Consider the following 17461-nt stretch of genomic DNA (forward strand, 5'->3'; position numbering starts at 1 on the left):
ATCCCTACACTTTGAAGAGTTTTGATCAGGAAGGGATGCTGTACTTTGTCAAATGCTTTTTCAGCATCTATTGAGAGTATCATATGGTTCTTGTTCTTTCTTTTATTAATGTGTTCTATCACATTGATTGATTTGCGGATGTTGAACCAACCCTGCAGCCCTGGAACAAATCCCACTTGATCGTGGTGAATAATCCTTTTAATGTACTGTTGAATCCTATTGGTTAGTATTTTGGCGAGAATTTTTGCGTCTGTGTTCATCAAGGATATTGGTCTGTAGTTCTCTTTTTTGGTGGGATCCTTGTCTGGTTTGGGGATCAAGGTGATGCTGGCCTCATAAAATGAGTTTGGAAGTTGTCCTTCCATTTCTATTTTTTGGAACAGTTTCAGGAGAATAGGAATTACTTCTTCTTTAAATGTTTGGTAGAATTCCCCTGGGAAGCCGTCTGGCCCAGGGCTTTTGTTTATTTGGAGATTTTTGATGACTGTTTCAATCTCCTTACTGGTTATGGGCCTGTTCAGGTTTTTTATTTCTTCCTGGTTCAGTTGTGGTAGTTTATATGTCTCTAGGAATGCATCCATTTCTTCCAGATTGTCCAATTTGTTGGCGTAGAGTTGCTCATAGTATGTTCTTATAATTGTCTGTATTTCTTTGGTGTTAGTTGTGATCTCTCCTCTTTCATTCATGATTTTATTGATTTGGGTCCTTTCTCTTTTCTTTTTGATGAGTCTGGCCAGGGGTTTATCAATATTATTGATTCTTTCAAAGAACCAGCTCCTAGTTTCATTGATTTTTTCTATTTTTTTTTTTTGGTTTCTATTTCATTGATTTCTGCTCTGATCTTTATGATTTCTCTTCTCCTGCTGGGTTTAGGGTTTCTTTCTTGTTCTTTCTCCAGCTCCTTTACGCGTAGGGTTAGGTTGTGTACTTGAGACCTTTCTTGTTTCTTGAGAAAGGCTTGTACCGCTATATATTTTCCTCTCAGGACTGCCTTTGCTGTGTCCCACAGATTTTGAACTGTTGTGTTTTCATTATCATTTGTTTCCATGAATTTTTTCAATTCTTCTTTAATTTCCTGGTTAACCCATTCATTCTTTAGAAGGATGCTGTTTAGTCTCCATGTATTTGGGTTCTTTCCAGCTTTCCTCTTGTGATTGAGTTCTAGCTTCAGAGCATTGTGGTCTGAAAATATGCAGGGAATAATCCTAATCTTTTGATACCGGTTGAGACCTGATTTGTGACCCAGGATGTGATCTATTCTGGAGAAGGTTCCATGTGCACTAGAGAAGAATGTGTATTCTGTTGCTTTGGGATGAAATGTTCTGAATATATCTGTGATGTCCATCTGGTCCAGTGTGTCATTTAAGGCCTTTATTTCCTTGTTGATCTTTTGCTTGGATGATCTGTCCATTTCAGTGAGGGGAGTGTTCAAGTCCCCTACTATTATTGTATTATTATTGATGTGTTTCTTTGATTTTGTTATTAATTGGTTGATATAGTTGGCTGCTCCCACGTTAGGGGCATAGATATTTAAAATGGTTAGATCTTCTTGTTGGACAGACCCTTTGAGTAGGATATAGTGTCCTTCCTCATCTCTTATTATAGTCTTTGGCTTAAAATCTAATTGATCTGATATAAGGATTGCCACCCCAGCTTTCTTCTGATGCCCATTAGCATGGTAAATTGTTTTCCACCCCCTCACTTTAAATCTGGAGGTGTCTTCGCGTCTAAAATGAGTTTCTTGTAGGCAACATACTGATGGGTTTTGTTTTTTTATCCATTCTGATACCCTGTGTCTTTTGATTGGGGCATTTAGCCCATTAACATTCAGGGTAACTATTGAGAGATATGAATTTAGTGCCATTAGTAGCCTGTAAGGTGACTGTTACTGTATATTGTCTCTGTACCTTTCTGATCTACTACTTTTAGGCTCTCTCTTTGCTTAGAGGACCCCTTTCAATATTTCCTGGAGAGCTGGTTTGGTGTTTGCAAATTCTTTCAGTTTTTGTTTGTCCTGGAAGCTTTTGATCTCTCTTCTATTTTCAATGATAGCCTAGCTGGATAGAGTATTCTTGGCTGCATGTTTTTCTCGTTGAGTGCTCTGAATATATCATGCCAGCTCTTTCTGGCTTGCTAGGTCTCTGTGGATAAGTCTGCCGCCAATCTAATATTTTTACCATTGTATGTTACAGACTTCTTTTCTCGGGCTGCTTTCAGGATTTTCTCTTTGTCACTAAGACTTGTAAATTTTACTATTAGGTGACGGGGTGTGGACCTATTCTTGTTGACTTTGAGGGGGGTTCTCTGCATCTCCTGGATTTTGATGCTTGTTCCCTTTGCTATATTAGGGAAATTCTCTCCAATGATTCTCTCCAATAGACCTTCTGCTCCCCTCTCTGTTTCTTCTTCTTCTGGAATCCCAATTATTCTAATGTTGTTTCGTCTTATGGTGTCACTAATCTCTCGAAATCTCCCCTCATGGTCCAGTAGCTGTTTGTCCCTCTTTTGCTCGGCTTCCTTATTCTCTGTCATTTGGTCTTCTATATCACTAATTCTTTCTTCTGCCTCATTTATCCTAGCAGTGAGAGCCTCCATTTTTGATTGCACCTCATTAATAGCTTTTTTGATTTCAACTTGGTTAGATTTTAGTTCTTTAATTTCTCCAGAAAGGGCTTTAATATCTCCAGAGAGGGTTTCTCTAATATCTTCCATGCCTTTTTCGAGCCTGGCTAGAATGTTCAGAATCGTCATTCTGAACTCTTGATCTGACATATTACCCATGTCTGTGTTGATTAGGTCCCTAGCCTTTGGTACTGTGTCTTGTTCTTTTGTTTGTGGTGATTTTTTCCGCCTTGTCATTTTGTCCTGATAAGAGGGTATGAAGGAGCAAATAAACTACTAAAAGTGTGGCAAAGACCCCGGAAAAATGCGCTGTAACCAAATCAGAAGAGACCCCAAATTGTGGGGGGGAGAAAGGGGATAAAAACAGGTTCTGAAAAAAAAAAAAAAAAGAAAAAAATTTAAAAAATAAAACAAAATAAAAAAATATAAAAAAGAAAAAATATATATATTTAGATGAACTAGTCAAAAAACGTTAAAAAACAAATGGGTAAAAGTTTTAAAAAATTTAGCAGAAGAAGAAAAAAGAAAAAAGAAAAAAATTGAAAAAAGAAAAAAAATTGAAAAAAGAAAAAAAATTGAAAAAAGAAAAAAAAATTGAAGTAGCCGCAAGACTAAAGAATCATGGGGAGAAAGCCATGAGTTCCGTGCTTTGCTTTCTCCTCCTCTGGAATTGCTCTGCTGTCTTAGGAATTGAATCTGCTTTCTCCTTGATAGATGAACTTCGTCCTGGCTGGATATTTTGTTGATCTTCTGGGGGAGGGGCCTGTTGTAGTGACTCTCAAGTGTCTTTGCCCGAGGCGGGATTGCACCGCCCTTACCGGTGGCCGGACTAAGTAATCGTCTCGGGTTCGCTTTTGGGAGCTTCTGTTCCCTGAACGCTTTCCGTAGAGTTCCGGAGGACGGGAATGAAAATGGCGGCCTCCCAGTCTCCGGCCCGGAGGAGCCGAGAGCCTGGGGCCCCACTCCTCAGTGCGCCCCCAGAGGACAGCACCCAATCACTCCCGTATCCCCAGCCTCTAGCCGCGCTCCGAGCTCACCCAGCCTGCGACCAGCTCAAGGTAACCCCGAGCTGAGAGTTCAGTCCTCGGCTCTGTCTCTGCAGCCGGCTTCTCCGTTCTAATGCCTGCGAGCTCTCCGACACTCCGACACCCCCGATCCTTCTGTGACCCTGCGGGGCCTGGGGCCACGCTGGCCCCACGTGGGCTTCACCCCGGTTTAGCCTCTGGAGCAATGTCCCTCAGTGGAACAGACTTTTAAAAGTCCTGATTTTGTGCTCCGTTGCTCCGCCGCTTGCCGGGAGCCGGCCCCTCCCCCCGCGTTCTATCTTCCCGTCGTTTTAGATTCACTTCTCCGCCAGTCCTACCTTTCAGAAAGTGGTTGATTTTCTGTTTCTAGAGTTGCTGTTCTTCTTCTCTTTGCTCTCCCGTTGGATTTGTAGGTGTTTGCAATGTTTAGATAAGCTATCGAGCTGATCTCCTGCTACCTGATGTAGTTTCAGACTGCTCCTTCTCCGCCATCTTGACTCCTCCTCACTCAAAATGCTCTTTTTTTAATAGGTGATTATCTAAGTGTTTTCCAGGGGCTGCTAGATGTGGTTGAGAGGAAGGGGCTGGAGCCAGTGTATGAGCTATTGCTGGATCCACAGCTGGGACTGTAGTGAGTGTGCCTGTTGTCTGATACATGGGTAGGCAAGAGTTTTCCTAGGTCCCTTGGTTTATGGTGCTTGGTTCCACAGCTCCTACAAAGAGGTCCACAGCTGCTTTGTCACCACAAAGACGTTGTACTGTAATTGCATATTTATCAGTCTTTGAAGCAAGGGATGTGTATTTGCTTATATATGGTTGGACTTCATAACTGTTCTGTGAAGTAATAAAGGAATTGAGATGGGTAGCAGAATTTTACAAAAAATTGTTTTTTTTTATTCTTTACCAGTAAAATTATTAGAAAACATTGGCTTTTTAAATCTTCTAAAAATTTTTTAAAAGATTTTTTAAATTAAATTAAATTTAATTTTTTCCCAGTGTTCCAATATTCATTGTTTATGCACCACACCCAGTGCTCCATGCAATATGTGCCCTCCTTAATACCCACCACCAGACTCAACCAACCCACCACCCCCACCCCTCCAAATCCCTCAGTTTGTTTCTCAGAGTCCATCACTCTCATGGTTTGTCTCCCCCTCCGATTTCCTCCAACTCACTTTTCCTCTCCATCTCCCAATGTGCTCCGTGTTATTATTTGCTCCACAGATAAGTGAAACCATATGATAATTGACTCTCTCTGCTTGACTTATTTCACTCTGCATAATCTCCTCCATTCCCATCCATGTTGATACAAAAGTTGGGTATTCACCCTTTCTGATGGAGGTATAATATTCCATTGTATATATGGACCATATCTTCTTTATCCATTCGTCTGTTGAAGGGTATCTTGGCCCTTTCCACAGTTTGGGGATTGTGGCCATTGCTGCTATGAACATTGGGGTACCGATGGCCCTTCTTTTCACTACGTCTGTATCTTCGGGGTAAAAACACAGTAGTACAATTGCAGGGTCATAGGGAAGCTCTATTTTTAATTTCTTAAGGAATCTCCATACTGTTCTCCAAAGTGGATGCACCAACTTGCATTCCCACCAATAGTGTAAAAGAGTTCCCCTTTCTCCACATCTTCTCCAACAGTTGTTGTTTCCTGTCTTGTTGCTTTTGGCCATTCTAACTGGTGTAAGGTGGTATCTCAATGTGGTTTTGGTTTGAATCTCCCTGATGGCTAGTGAAGATGAACATTTTTTCATGTGCCCATTAGCCATTTGTATGTCTTCTTTGGAGAAGTGTCTGTTCATGTCTCTGCCCATTTTTTTGATGTGATTTTCTGTTTTGTGTGTGTTAAGTTTGAGGAGTTCTTTATAGATCTTAGATATCAGCTTTTTGTTTGTAGTGTCATTTGTGAATATTTTCTCCCATTTCATGGGTTGTCTCTTTGTTTTGTTGATTGTTTCCTTTGCTGTGCAAAGGCTTTTTATCTTGAGAAAGTCCCAAAAAGTTCATTTTTGCTTTTGTTTCCTTTGCCTTTGGAGACATGTCTTGAAAGAAGTTGCTGTGGCCTATGTCGAAGAGGTTACTGCCTATGTTCTCCTCTAGGATTTTGATAGATTCCTGCCTCACATTGAGGTCTTTTATCCATTTCGAGTTTATATTTGTGTATGGTATAAGAGAATGGTCGAGTATTTATTTGAGAGAGAGGGATAGAGAGTAAGAGAAAGCATGAGAGGGGAGAAGACCACTGAGCCAAAGGCAGTGGCTTAACCAACTGAGCCACCCAGGCTCCCGAAAACATTAGCTTTTTAATGGATATTTTAAATGGATTTTTTAAAACAGTGATCCTGCTTTGGATATAAAGGAAGTAAGGAAAGGGGATAAAGAAAAACAAATATCACAAGAATCTGTGATTACATCAAGGTTTGCAAAAGCCCCTTCTCTAATTTCTCGTCCACTACAAATGAATGATGACAGCACTTCAAGTGGAACGGATCAGGATGAAGGAAGGTAAAATCTATAAATTCTTTATTTCCCTCTGAAGGAATTTTAACAGTGATTACTTTTTATGGAAATAAAATGCTGTAGTGTAGGTACAGGAGAAGACAAGAAATACTCAAGTATATTAGACACACTGCTTGAAAGGTTAAGATGAGGACAAGTGACTTTGACAAGGAGCAGTTTGGACAGTCACCATGGAAGTTGAACTGTAATGAATAAGTATAAATAACTCCTTAGAGAATTTTTTCAGGGAAAGGTAATAGAGAAATGGATGATACCTGAAAAAGAATGTGGAGTTTAAAAGAATTTTTTTTATTTTTGAATTTTAAGATGGGAACTTTTAGAATACCTTTGTATGCTCCCAGCAATGATCCAATAGAGATAGACATGGTTATTTATTTTAATTTTGTTCATATTTCCAAATGTTAGAAAGCTTATTGATTGTATTACATTCTTTTAAAGATGATGTAGTAATTGTCCTTAGTACTCCTATTCATGTAGTTTTGTGTCAAGAAATTGTTTATTCAGAATTGCTTCCACAGTGGAGTATTGTCATATAATTGAATATGCAGATACTATCATTCATTGATTTAAAACAATACGTATAATAGTAAATATACAAACCTTAGGCCATTGTGAATAGAACTAATCATTCCTTGATAATTTTTTTAGATTTTATTTATTTATTTGACAGACAGAGATCACAAGTAGGCAGAGAGGCAGGCAGAGAGAGAGGAAGGGAAGCAGGCTCCCTGCTGAGCTGCAAGCCAATGTGGGGCTTGATCCCAGGACCCTGGGGTCATGACCTGAGCTGAAGGCAGAGGTTTTAGCCCACTGAGCCACCCAGGTGCCCCCATTCCTTGATAATTTTAGATATTCAGTGCCTTTGACAGTATCATGAATAGCTATGGTTTTTATTAGGGACTTTGAGTTATCTGGTTATATTTACTTAATATTTGTTTAGATTCTGGGGGAAGGGGAAAGATTTTATTTATAATTGAAAAATAAACTATCAATCTATCATAGATTATTACTTTTGGTTTATAAAGTTCTAAATTACAAAAGCTGAAGATTCCTGTACCAACAGTGTCATTGACACATATATAGTGTGCTCAATAAGTGTCTGTGAATAAACAGTTGAATGAATAAATGAATGCCCATTGATCAACTTATTTAGAGGAAGCAAATCTTGAGTTGTTTGAAAGTAGATTTTCAATATTGCCTACATATGAAGTCTTTTTATTTAAAAAAAGATTAAGATTCATGAATTAATATTTACAATTATAGCTAAAACTGGAATACTAATAGATTCCTTTGCTATCAGATAACTTAAAAACACTTAAATATTACTTTCACCATATACTGTAAAACACATGTTTTGAAGGCACATTTCCTGGATTTGATGCTGGGTCTACTCCTGACCCCCTGTACCAGCTTTCGGAAGTTACTTTTTTCTGTGCCCCATTTTCTTCCTGTGTAAAATACCTAATATGATTACCTATGTTTATAAGATTGTTGTGAGGCTTAAAATACCTTTAAAACATGCGAAGTTTTCATAATAATGCATAGTATTTACACAGTAGATCCTCAAAACACTAATATCATGATTATTAAAAAAGGGTTTCTTTCATTTAAGAACTTAACTTGCACTTTCCAAATAGTTTTTAGAACCAGTAAAAGCTTGTTTTTATTGAAAATGACAACAAAAAATGTGGTATGTTTCTTCGTATCAAATAATGCAAGTAACGTTATGATTTTCCTTTGCTTTTTGTCAGTTTGATCTAAATTTAATGCTTTGTTAAAATTATTAATAATATAATTTAGATATGATTTAGATATTATTTGTATTTTAAGTATTTAATATTTGCCTGAAAAGACTTGTTTTTTTTTTAGATCTATAAAGAAAATATCTAGTGATTTGGAAGAGGTAAATATATATATATAAATTTTTTTCCATTTATTAATTTTAAAATTTTTATTTTATGATGTTATTTTGATAAATAATGTTTATCAGAAATATTATTCCATGATAAAAAATTACTTTAGGAAAAGTATAGTGAAAAAATAGAAAATCTGCCTTTGTTGTACAGACATATACTTTGAAAAAGTTGTTCAGAAACACTAGTTATTGATAAAGGTCATTTTGATAAAAATCAGTCCTTTTGAAAGTACCTTTTTTTTGCTCTTATAAAAAGATATGGGTATTTATCATCTCTCTACACTTAGTATATTTTATCAATATTTAGGGGACATTTTGAAGTAGTATTATTTATTTGTAGGTCAAAAAGAAACTTGATTCTATGGATGATCTTGATGACTTAACTCCATCTTCTGAAACAATTTTGGAGGATTTCCACATGCCTTGCTCTAATCATAAGATTTGCATGTCGCTAATTGAACAACATGGCATGCATTGTAAAGGTAAGACCATTGTGTAAATATGAAGCCTTTGTATGTACATTACTATAGTAATATGTGAACTTCTTGTCTCGTGCTGTACCGTACAACACTGATGTGTTATAGAGCTACTCATCTCAGAAATATGTTTTGTATGAAAATAGAGAAATGTTGAATACTCTTAGCCAAAGAGCTGTAATTTCCACTATGCTTTTCGTCATGGGAATGGCACACCTGATGTGTGTTAACTCTCCTCTTCCGTGCCCTCACCCAAGGTCAGGTTACTACTATATTTGTCCTAGAATACTGAAACGACCTCGGACTGTTTTCCCTGTCATTCCACCTCCCAGGATCTTGGTCTACACTGCAACCATAGTTACCATATATTTTTAAAAATTTATATTTCATCACGTGACCCCCTTGCTTAAAGCTTAGCTATTACTTCTCATCGTTTTGGGGTGAAAGACCACAGTCCTCAGCTTCATCTTGCATTGTGTCATATCCTTCTTTCCGTGTCTCAGCCACTGTTTTAGATATTTTTCCTTACAATAGAGATTTTTCCCCCTCAACAGCTTAAGTTAGGGCAACTGCACATGTATGAAGTGTATGATTTGATAGTTTTGACATATATATATATGCATATGAAACCATAACTGTAATTCAGGCAGGTAATAACCCTTTATATGCAAAAAGTACTCATATATTTTATTTCTTTTTCTTTTTTTAATATTTAATTAATTTATTTGAGAGCAAGCATGACTGGGGGTGTGGAAAAGAACAGAGGGGGAGGGGTGCCTGGGTTGCTCAGTGGGTTAAAGCCTCTGCCTTCCGCTCAGGTCATGATCCCAGGATCCTGGGATCGAGCCCCGCATCAGGGCTCTCTGCTCAGCAGGGAGCCTGCTTCCTCCTCTCTCTCTCTGCCTGCCTCTCTGCCTACTTGTGATCTCTGTCTGTCAAATAAATAAATTAAAAAAAAAAAAAGAACAGAGGGGGAGAGAGGAAGGGTAGAAAGAATTTTAAGCAGACTCCATGCTGAGTGGAGCCCGATGTAGGGCTCGATCCAACGACTCTGGGATTATGTATGACCTGAGCTGAAACCAAGAATCAGATGCTTAACCAGCTGAGCCACTCAGGTGCCCTATATATTTTAATTGTTTTTGTTTTTTTTCTGATGTAGATTCTGTCAGTTTATTGAAAATCCAGGATGCGGTTCTTTCATATGAAAGATTAATAGAACGTAAAAAATATCACTGTGGACAACTTAAAAGAAAAAATGAAAAAATGGAAAATAAGGTTAAGGGACTACAAAAGGAGCTATTAGAAACAAAAGAAATGATATCGAAGTTGGAGCTTCAAAAAATAGAATGGGAACAAGAACTCTGCAGTTTGAGGTATGATAATCTTGGTTTTAAGGAAATACTTGAACTATTTACCTTTTTTTTTTTTTAAATAGGCTCCACACACAATATATGTGGGGCTTGAACACACAGCCGTGAGATCAAGAGTCACATGCTCTACCAGTTGAGTCAGCCAGGCACCCCTTGAATTATTTACTTTTATACTACAGATGTGTACAAGTTTTAAAATTGCCAACTTACTTTCTGGGATTTTATAGGGAAGAAAACTTATTTAGTATTGTGAAGTATGAGATTCTTCAAAATAATACAGCAAGTTCTTAACAGTAAATACTTTTAATAATTTAATGAATATTCCAAATCATAATTTTAATGACCGTATAGAAATCCACCATGTGGAAACCTCATTATTTAACAAATTGAATTTTGGGTTTTTTACCCCCATTTTTCTATACTTTAATTAATGCTGTAAGGAATGTTTTTTATATAAATCTGTTTCTACATTTCTGGTTACTTGGAATAAATTCTTCAATGTACTGTTGTTTACTTGAAGTATAAAAATTTTTTAAAAAGTTCTTTGATCCTGGTGCGCCTGGGTGGCTCAGTGGTTTAAGCCGCTGCCTTCGGCTCAGGTCATGATCTCAGGGTCCTGGGATCGAGCCCTGCATCGGGCTCTCTGCTCGGCAGGGAGCCTGCTTCCCTCTCACTCTCTCTGCCTGCCTCTCTGCCTACTTGTGATCTCTCTCTGTCAAATAAGTAAATAAAATCTTTAAAAAAAAAAAGTTCTTTGATCTTATTTTTAAATTGGACCCATCAATAGGGTATAAAATGGCCATTTTTCTCGAGACAGAAAAATTTTTAAAAACTAGTTTTTTTAAAACTAATTTTGGTGTGACTAAAAAGTAAAATGGAAAATGATTACTGCTATGTTTTTTCAGCATCTCTCTTATATGTTGATAAAATTAATTGAAAAGTCTGTCCTGCAAGCACATATTACTCTTTATTGTTTACTTAATATAGATCCTGTGTTGTTATAAAAGGGGTTTTCAAATGATTTATTAAATGGATAATAGGGGAATCAAATAATAAATTATGTGTTAATTAAAAAAAAAACTGATAAGGGGCACCTGGATGGCTCAGGTGTTTAAGTGTCTGCCTTTGGCTTGGGTCCTGATCCCAGGGTGCTGGGATTGAGTCCCCCATTGGGCTTCTTACTCAGCGGGGAACCTGCTTTTCCCTCTCCCTCTGCCTGCTACTCCGAGACCTTTTTGTGCTCTCTCTATGAAATAAATAAATAAAATCTTCAAAAAAATGAAATGAATAATAATCAGCAAGGTAAATTGAGAGTATTGCAGAAGAAGAAACGTAAAAATCGTAGGGCAACAGATATTCGACTCCCTAGCCTCGTCCTGGATCACAGCAGTCTGCGGGTGACCTGTAAATGCATCTGCAGATGCTGTCTTACACGCCGTACCTGTGATATTTCGTGAAGTAGCAATTTACTTTAAGTGAATTATAACTTCTTTATGAACAGCAACTTCTCTTTTTAAATAATAACTACAGTATCTCTTCTAATGGAGGAGTAATTATGACTATGTGGAAAAAACAATAATCTTCCATTCTTTCTTGAATAATTTCAAAATTCCTTTCCCTACAATGTCTCCCAGAGATATTAGTACTAAGCAGCATAATGCTTTTCATTGCTTCTTTTCAACTACATGTATCTTTTGGAGAAGATTGAAGTGAGAAATTAAAAACATGAGCCCTAGAAAGGAATAAAAATTGAGAACGTAGAAATTTCATTTGGATAAAAAAAAAACAGCATATGTGGAAGCAGATCATAACATGAGCTTTTTATTGCTTACAAAACAAATTTTAAAATACGCACATTTATTTGCAGATTTACTTTACAACAAGAAAAGGAGAACAGAGCAATTGCTGAAACGTTATATAAAAAGACTCGGGAGCAACTAACAAGAAGAGACAAGCAATATAATAAAGAAGTTAAAATGAAACAAGAACTTGAACTTAATCTTAGAACACTAGATATGGAATTGAGGACTGTAAGATATGATTTCAATCAGGTAAGTCTTTGATAAAAGTTGCGTATTTCCATCAGTATTATTTATAATATCCCTTTGATTTAATGTATATTACTTAGGTATAAAATAGATAAAAAATTTAGTTTTATACTAATAGGAACTATGATATTTATAGCTAAAATCATTAATTTATTGTAATTCTTGGCTTCTCATATAAACCCTATGTATATTTTCTGAATGAAGGGATGGAGGGTAAATTGAGATAAATATGCATGTTGGCTTTTTTTTTTAAAGATTTTATTTATTTTAAGAGAGAGAGCATGAGTAGGGGAATGTGTAGAGGGGGAGGGAAAGGGAGGGATAAGAATCTCATGCAGACTCTGAGTGCAGAGCCTGACTCAGGGTTGGATCTTAAAAGCTTGAGATCATGACCTGAGCTGAAACCAAGAGTAGGACACTTAACCAACTGAGCTACCCAGGCACCCCAGTTTTGGATTTTTTATATTAAAATACAGGCTAAATCACCTTGAGACTATGATGGAATTAGTTAAATGTTTTGTAAAGAAATTTTATTTCACATACTATATCTTCCTGTATTTTTACTCTATGACAAATTTAGCTGTCATTTAAATTAAAATATGAGTTATTTATGTAGGATAAAAATCCTTGTACTTAAAAAGGCTTCTTCTTTTGAACATTTTTTTTTAAGTTCTCTTAAGCTTTTGACTTTTTTTTTTTAACGGTGTCATCCAAAATCCTAATGAAATATGTCTTTAGGTTGTGGAAGAACGGAATGATGTTAAGAAACAACTTTGTCGAGAACAGGATGCCAGAATATTACAAATTGGAATTCTAAACAATCACCTTTGCAAACAAAAGGAGATAGAAATGGATAACAAAAGTAGTTCTGTGGTATTTTCTTTAGTTATTTTGAAGTACACGTTTGTATGTATTTGTATGTATATATATTTTAGTTTCTGAAATTATTATTTTTTCTCCATATGTGTGTGTGTACATATATATATATATATATTCTCCATGTGTATATATATATATATGTATAAATATATATGTATATATATGTGTTTGTATATATATATTTTCTCCATTTATATGTGTATATATATTTTAAAAGCCAACACTGCAAGTATAGAGGATTTTTAAAGCATGCATATTTTTGAAATTGAGATTCAGTTAAGTGGATTAACTTGAGAGTTAGCTCCAGATTTCCCAAATGAACTGAATAAAAAGTACAGTATCTCAGTATTTTTATACATATATACATAAGTATAAGTATATATATATAAGTATAAATATATGTATATACATATATACATATATACTTTGATACATTTATACATTTATGCAAACTATACATGGTAGCTTTATATACATTTTAGGCTGGCATAATTTTATTCCTATTTATATAAATTTGAATTTTTAGTCTGAAATCATGTATTCTTATGATCTTTTAATCCTTTGAAGGCCCTTACTTTTCATTAAATCATAATTTGGGACAACTGTGATGAGCTTTAGCAAAACTATATTTGATTTAATCTTCCCACTGCTATTTATAATTTTTTAAGCAATTTTACAAATAATTTGCTCATTTCAAAGCTCAATTACTATCATTTGGGCATAAGTTTGTCCAACACAAGGAGAATTGTAGCTCTGTAATTTATTAATTGGGCATTGGATCTCCATTTTCAGATTAATGAGGGGTGGCAGGATTCTTGTGTAGCAGGAATGGAGGTCAGGGGGAGAGGTGAAAGCCAGGTCATCTAGGGTCTTGAAGGCCATTAGAATGACTTCACTTATGTTCTGAGATAGTTATCTGTTAAAAGGGTTTGAGCAGAGGATTGAACATGTGAGGAACTCTGACATTAACTGAAGCCTCTAATAAAGAAGAGGGAAAACATTTCATACGGTAGAATTTACCAGTGTTAGTCCCACCTATATACCCATTTGTTCTTGAGACTTCAGTCGATTGGGAAGCTTTGCGAAAATTCATCCACAAGGAATGGATAGTGGGGCTGAACTAATTATCTCAGTAACATAATACTGACTAGGCAGGATAACATCTTTTTGTGTCTTTAACCAAATTCATTAAACAGCCATAATGTGTACATGATAGGAAAAGGAGATGAACTGATGTTTGTACTGAAATTTTCCGAGTACATAGGTTAAAGTTATATGTTGTTAACATAATTTAATAGTAAGATGATTTATAAAACCAGTAACAGAAATGTCTTATTAGGTCGCTGTGAGACAACTTCAAGAAGAACTGGCCGATACCCTAAAAAAACTATCTATGTCAGAGGCTTCACTGGAGGAGACATCACGTTGTCGTACGAATTTAGAAGATGAGGTACAGGACTTAAAGAAAAAACTGGCTCAGAGTAGGAATCAGGTATGTATGAAATGTCACATGTCAAGTTAATCTGTAGTTGGTTAAATAATATGAAGTGTTTTAGGATGCTTATTTCCATGGACCACTTCCTTCTGTATTTTCATTATAATTAATTTAATATAATTTTAGTATCCCCACAATGTACTTATTTCTTAAACTTTGACTCTCATTCTGTTATTTGTGTTATACATTTTTCTCTTATAGTAGTTACCCTTAGGAAAGTTGAAACTTACACGTCATTCCTCACAGAAATTGGGACTTTTTTCCTACTAAATAATTTTTCTAAAAGACTTATTTATTTATTTGTGGTGGGGGTGGGGGTCGGAGAGGCAGAGGGAGATGGAGAGAATTTCAAACAGACCCCTTCCCAGAAAGAGCCCCATGCTGGCTTGATTCCATGACCCATAAGATCATGACCTGAGCTAAAATCCCCAGTTGGATGCTTAACCAACTGAGCCACCCAGGTGCGCTAAACAATGTTTTTTAATGATATCTCTGTTATCGTGATGAGCTAAGCCGTGTAAAAGCAGAAGATAATGTTTAATAGAATGTTCCAGAAACTTGTCTTATTTTTCATCTCCACTCTTTTGAATGGATACAGAATCTGTACTGATTTCAGGATAACTTGTATAGAAAAGTGATTTCCCAAACCAGTTGAACTTAGACATTTCCTTTGTTTTCTTTTCCTCTTCAATATATAATAAATGCACAGAAATATTTAGATCATGTATACACCCAAAAGAGAGAATTAAGAAAATTATCTAGGTGTTGCCATTGGATTTTTTTTAAAGCTTTATTGAGATAGAATACACATTCCATACAATTCACCCATTTAATATGTGTAGTTCAATGTTTCTGAGTATATTGATAGAGTTGAGCAACCATTACTGCCATCAAGTAGAACATTTTAATGACCCTGAAAAGAAACCCTTAATCGTTGCCCCCAGGCTCAGGCAACCACCAGTCTACTTCCCGCCTCTGTAGAGTTGCCCATTCTGAATATTTCTTATGTATAGGAATCACACGGTGTGTGGTCCTTTGCGACTAGCTTCCTTCGCTTAATGTTTTTGGGGTTCATCTGTGTCATAGCATATATCAGTGCTTCATTCCTTATTATCAAACAGTACTCCACTGGGGGCTAAAACCCTTGATCATTCATCATTTGATGCACCTTTGGGTTGTTTCCACTTTTTGGCCATTAACAATGCTGCTGTGAACGTTCATTTAGTTCTTGTCTAGACATCTGTTTTTATTTCCCTGCCATCACATTTGTATCCTCTCAGTTAATTGGGTTGATTTCACCATCTCTCAGTCTTTTTTTTTTTAAATTAACATATAATGTATTATTTGTTTCAGGGGTACAGGTCTGTGATTCATCGGTCTTCAAGAATTCACAGCCCTCAGCATAGCATATACCCTCCCCATGTTCATCACCCAGCCACCCCATCCCTTGCACCTCCCCCGCTCCAGCAACCCTCAGTTTGTTTCCTGAGATTAAGAGTTTGTCTCCCTCCCCAGTCCCATCTTGTTTCAATTTTTCCTTCCCTACTCCCCCAAACCCCCATGTTGCCTCTCAAATTCCTCATATCAGAGAGCGCATATCATAATTGTCTTTCTCTGATTGACTTGTCTCACTCAGCATAATACCCTCCCTTTAGTTCCATCCACATCATTGCAAATGGCAAGATTTCGTTTCTTTTGATGGCTGCATAGTAGTCCATTGTGTATATATACCACATCTTCTTTATTCATTCATCTGTTGATGGACATCTAGGTTCTTTCCATCGTTTGGCTATTGTGGACATTGCTGCTATAAACATTCGGGTACACGTGCCCCTTTGGATACCTACATTTGTATCTTTAGGGTAAATACTCAGTAATGTGGTTGCTGGGTCATAAGGTAGCTCTATTTTCAATTTCTTGAGGAACCTCCATGCTGTTTTCCAGAGTGGCTGCACCAGCTTACATTCCCACCAACAGTGTAGGAGGGTTCCCTTTTCTTCACATCCTTGCCAACACCTGATGTTTCCTGACTTGTTAATTTTAGCCATTCTGACTAGTGTGAGATGGTATCTCAGTATAGTTTTGATTTGTATTTCCTTGGTGCCAAGTGATGTTGAGCACTTTTTCATCTGTCTGTTGGCCATTTGGGTGTCTTCTTTGCAGAAATGTCTGTTCCTGTCCTCTGCCCATTTCCTGATTGGATTATTTGTTCTTTAAGTGTTGAGTATGATAAGTTCTTTATAGATTTTGGATACTAGCCCTATATCTGATATGTCATTTGCAAATATCGTCTCCCATTTTGTCAGTTGTCTTTTGGTTGTGTTAACTGTTTCCTTTGCTGTGCAAAAGCTTTTGCTCTTGATGAAGTCCCGATAGTTCATTTTTTGCCCTTGCGCCCCTTGCTTTTGGGGATGTTTCTAGGAAGAAGTTCTTGCGACTGAGGTCAAAGAGGTTGCCGTCTGTGTTCTCCTGAAGGATTATGATGGATTCCTGTCTCTCACATTGAGGTCCTTCATCCATTTGGAGTCTATTTTTTGGGTGTGGTATAAGGAGATGGTCCAGTTTCATTCTTCTGCTTGTGGCTGTTCAATTTTCCCGGCACTATTTGTTTTTTATTTGTTTTTTTTTTAAGATTTTATTTATTTATTTGATAGACAGAGATTACAAGTAGTCAGAGAGGCAGGCAGGGAGAGAAGAGAGGAGGAAGCAGGCTTCCTGCTGAGCAGAGAGCCCGATGTGGGGCTCGATCCCAGGACCCTGGAATCATGACCCAAGCCGAAGGCAGAGGCTTTAACCCACTGAGCCACCCAGGCGCCCATGGCACCATTTGTTGAAGAGACTGTCTTTTTTCCATTGGGCATTCTTTCCTGCTTTGTTGAAGATCAGTTGACCATAGACTTGAGGGTCCCTTTCTGGGCTCTCTATTCTGTTTCATTGATCTATGTGTCTGTTTTTGTGCCAGTACTACACTGTCTTGATGATGACAGCTTTGTCATAGAGCTTGAAGTCTGGAATTGTGATGCCTCCAGCATCAAGCCTTGCATTAGGCTCCCTGCTCAGCAGAGGGCCTGCTTCTCCCTCTCCCTCTGCAGCTCCCCC

At 36.9% G+C, this 17461-nt stretch overlaps 1 protein-coding gene across 1 annotated transcript in view; it reads left to right on the plus strand.

Moving 5' to 3' along the window:
* Window positions 1–17461, plus strand: part of LOC123946514 (ankyrin repeat domain-containing protein 26-like) — a 123131-nt gene that overhangs the window by 62499 nt on the left and 43171 nt on the right. The window contains 7 exon segments of the mRNA XM_046011876.1: window positions 5997–6164; window positions 8049–8082; window positions 8435–8576; window positions 9730–9943; window positions 11808–11991; window positions 12727–12861; window positions 14207–14359. Coding sequence (XP_045867832.1) covers window positions 5997–6164; window positions 8049–8082; window positions 8435–8576; window positions 9730–9943; window positions 11808–11991; window positions 12727–12861; window positions 14207–14359 — 1030 coding nt within the window.

Source organism: Meles meles, chromosome 7 (genome assembly GCF_922984935.1).
Source record: "Meles meles chromosome 7, mMelMel3.1 paternal haplotype, whole genome shotgun sequence".
Lineage (NCBI taxonomy): Eukaryota > Metazoa > Chordata > Mammalia > Carnivora > Mustelidae > Meles > Meles meles.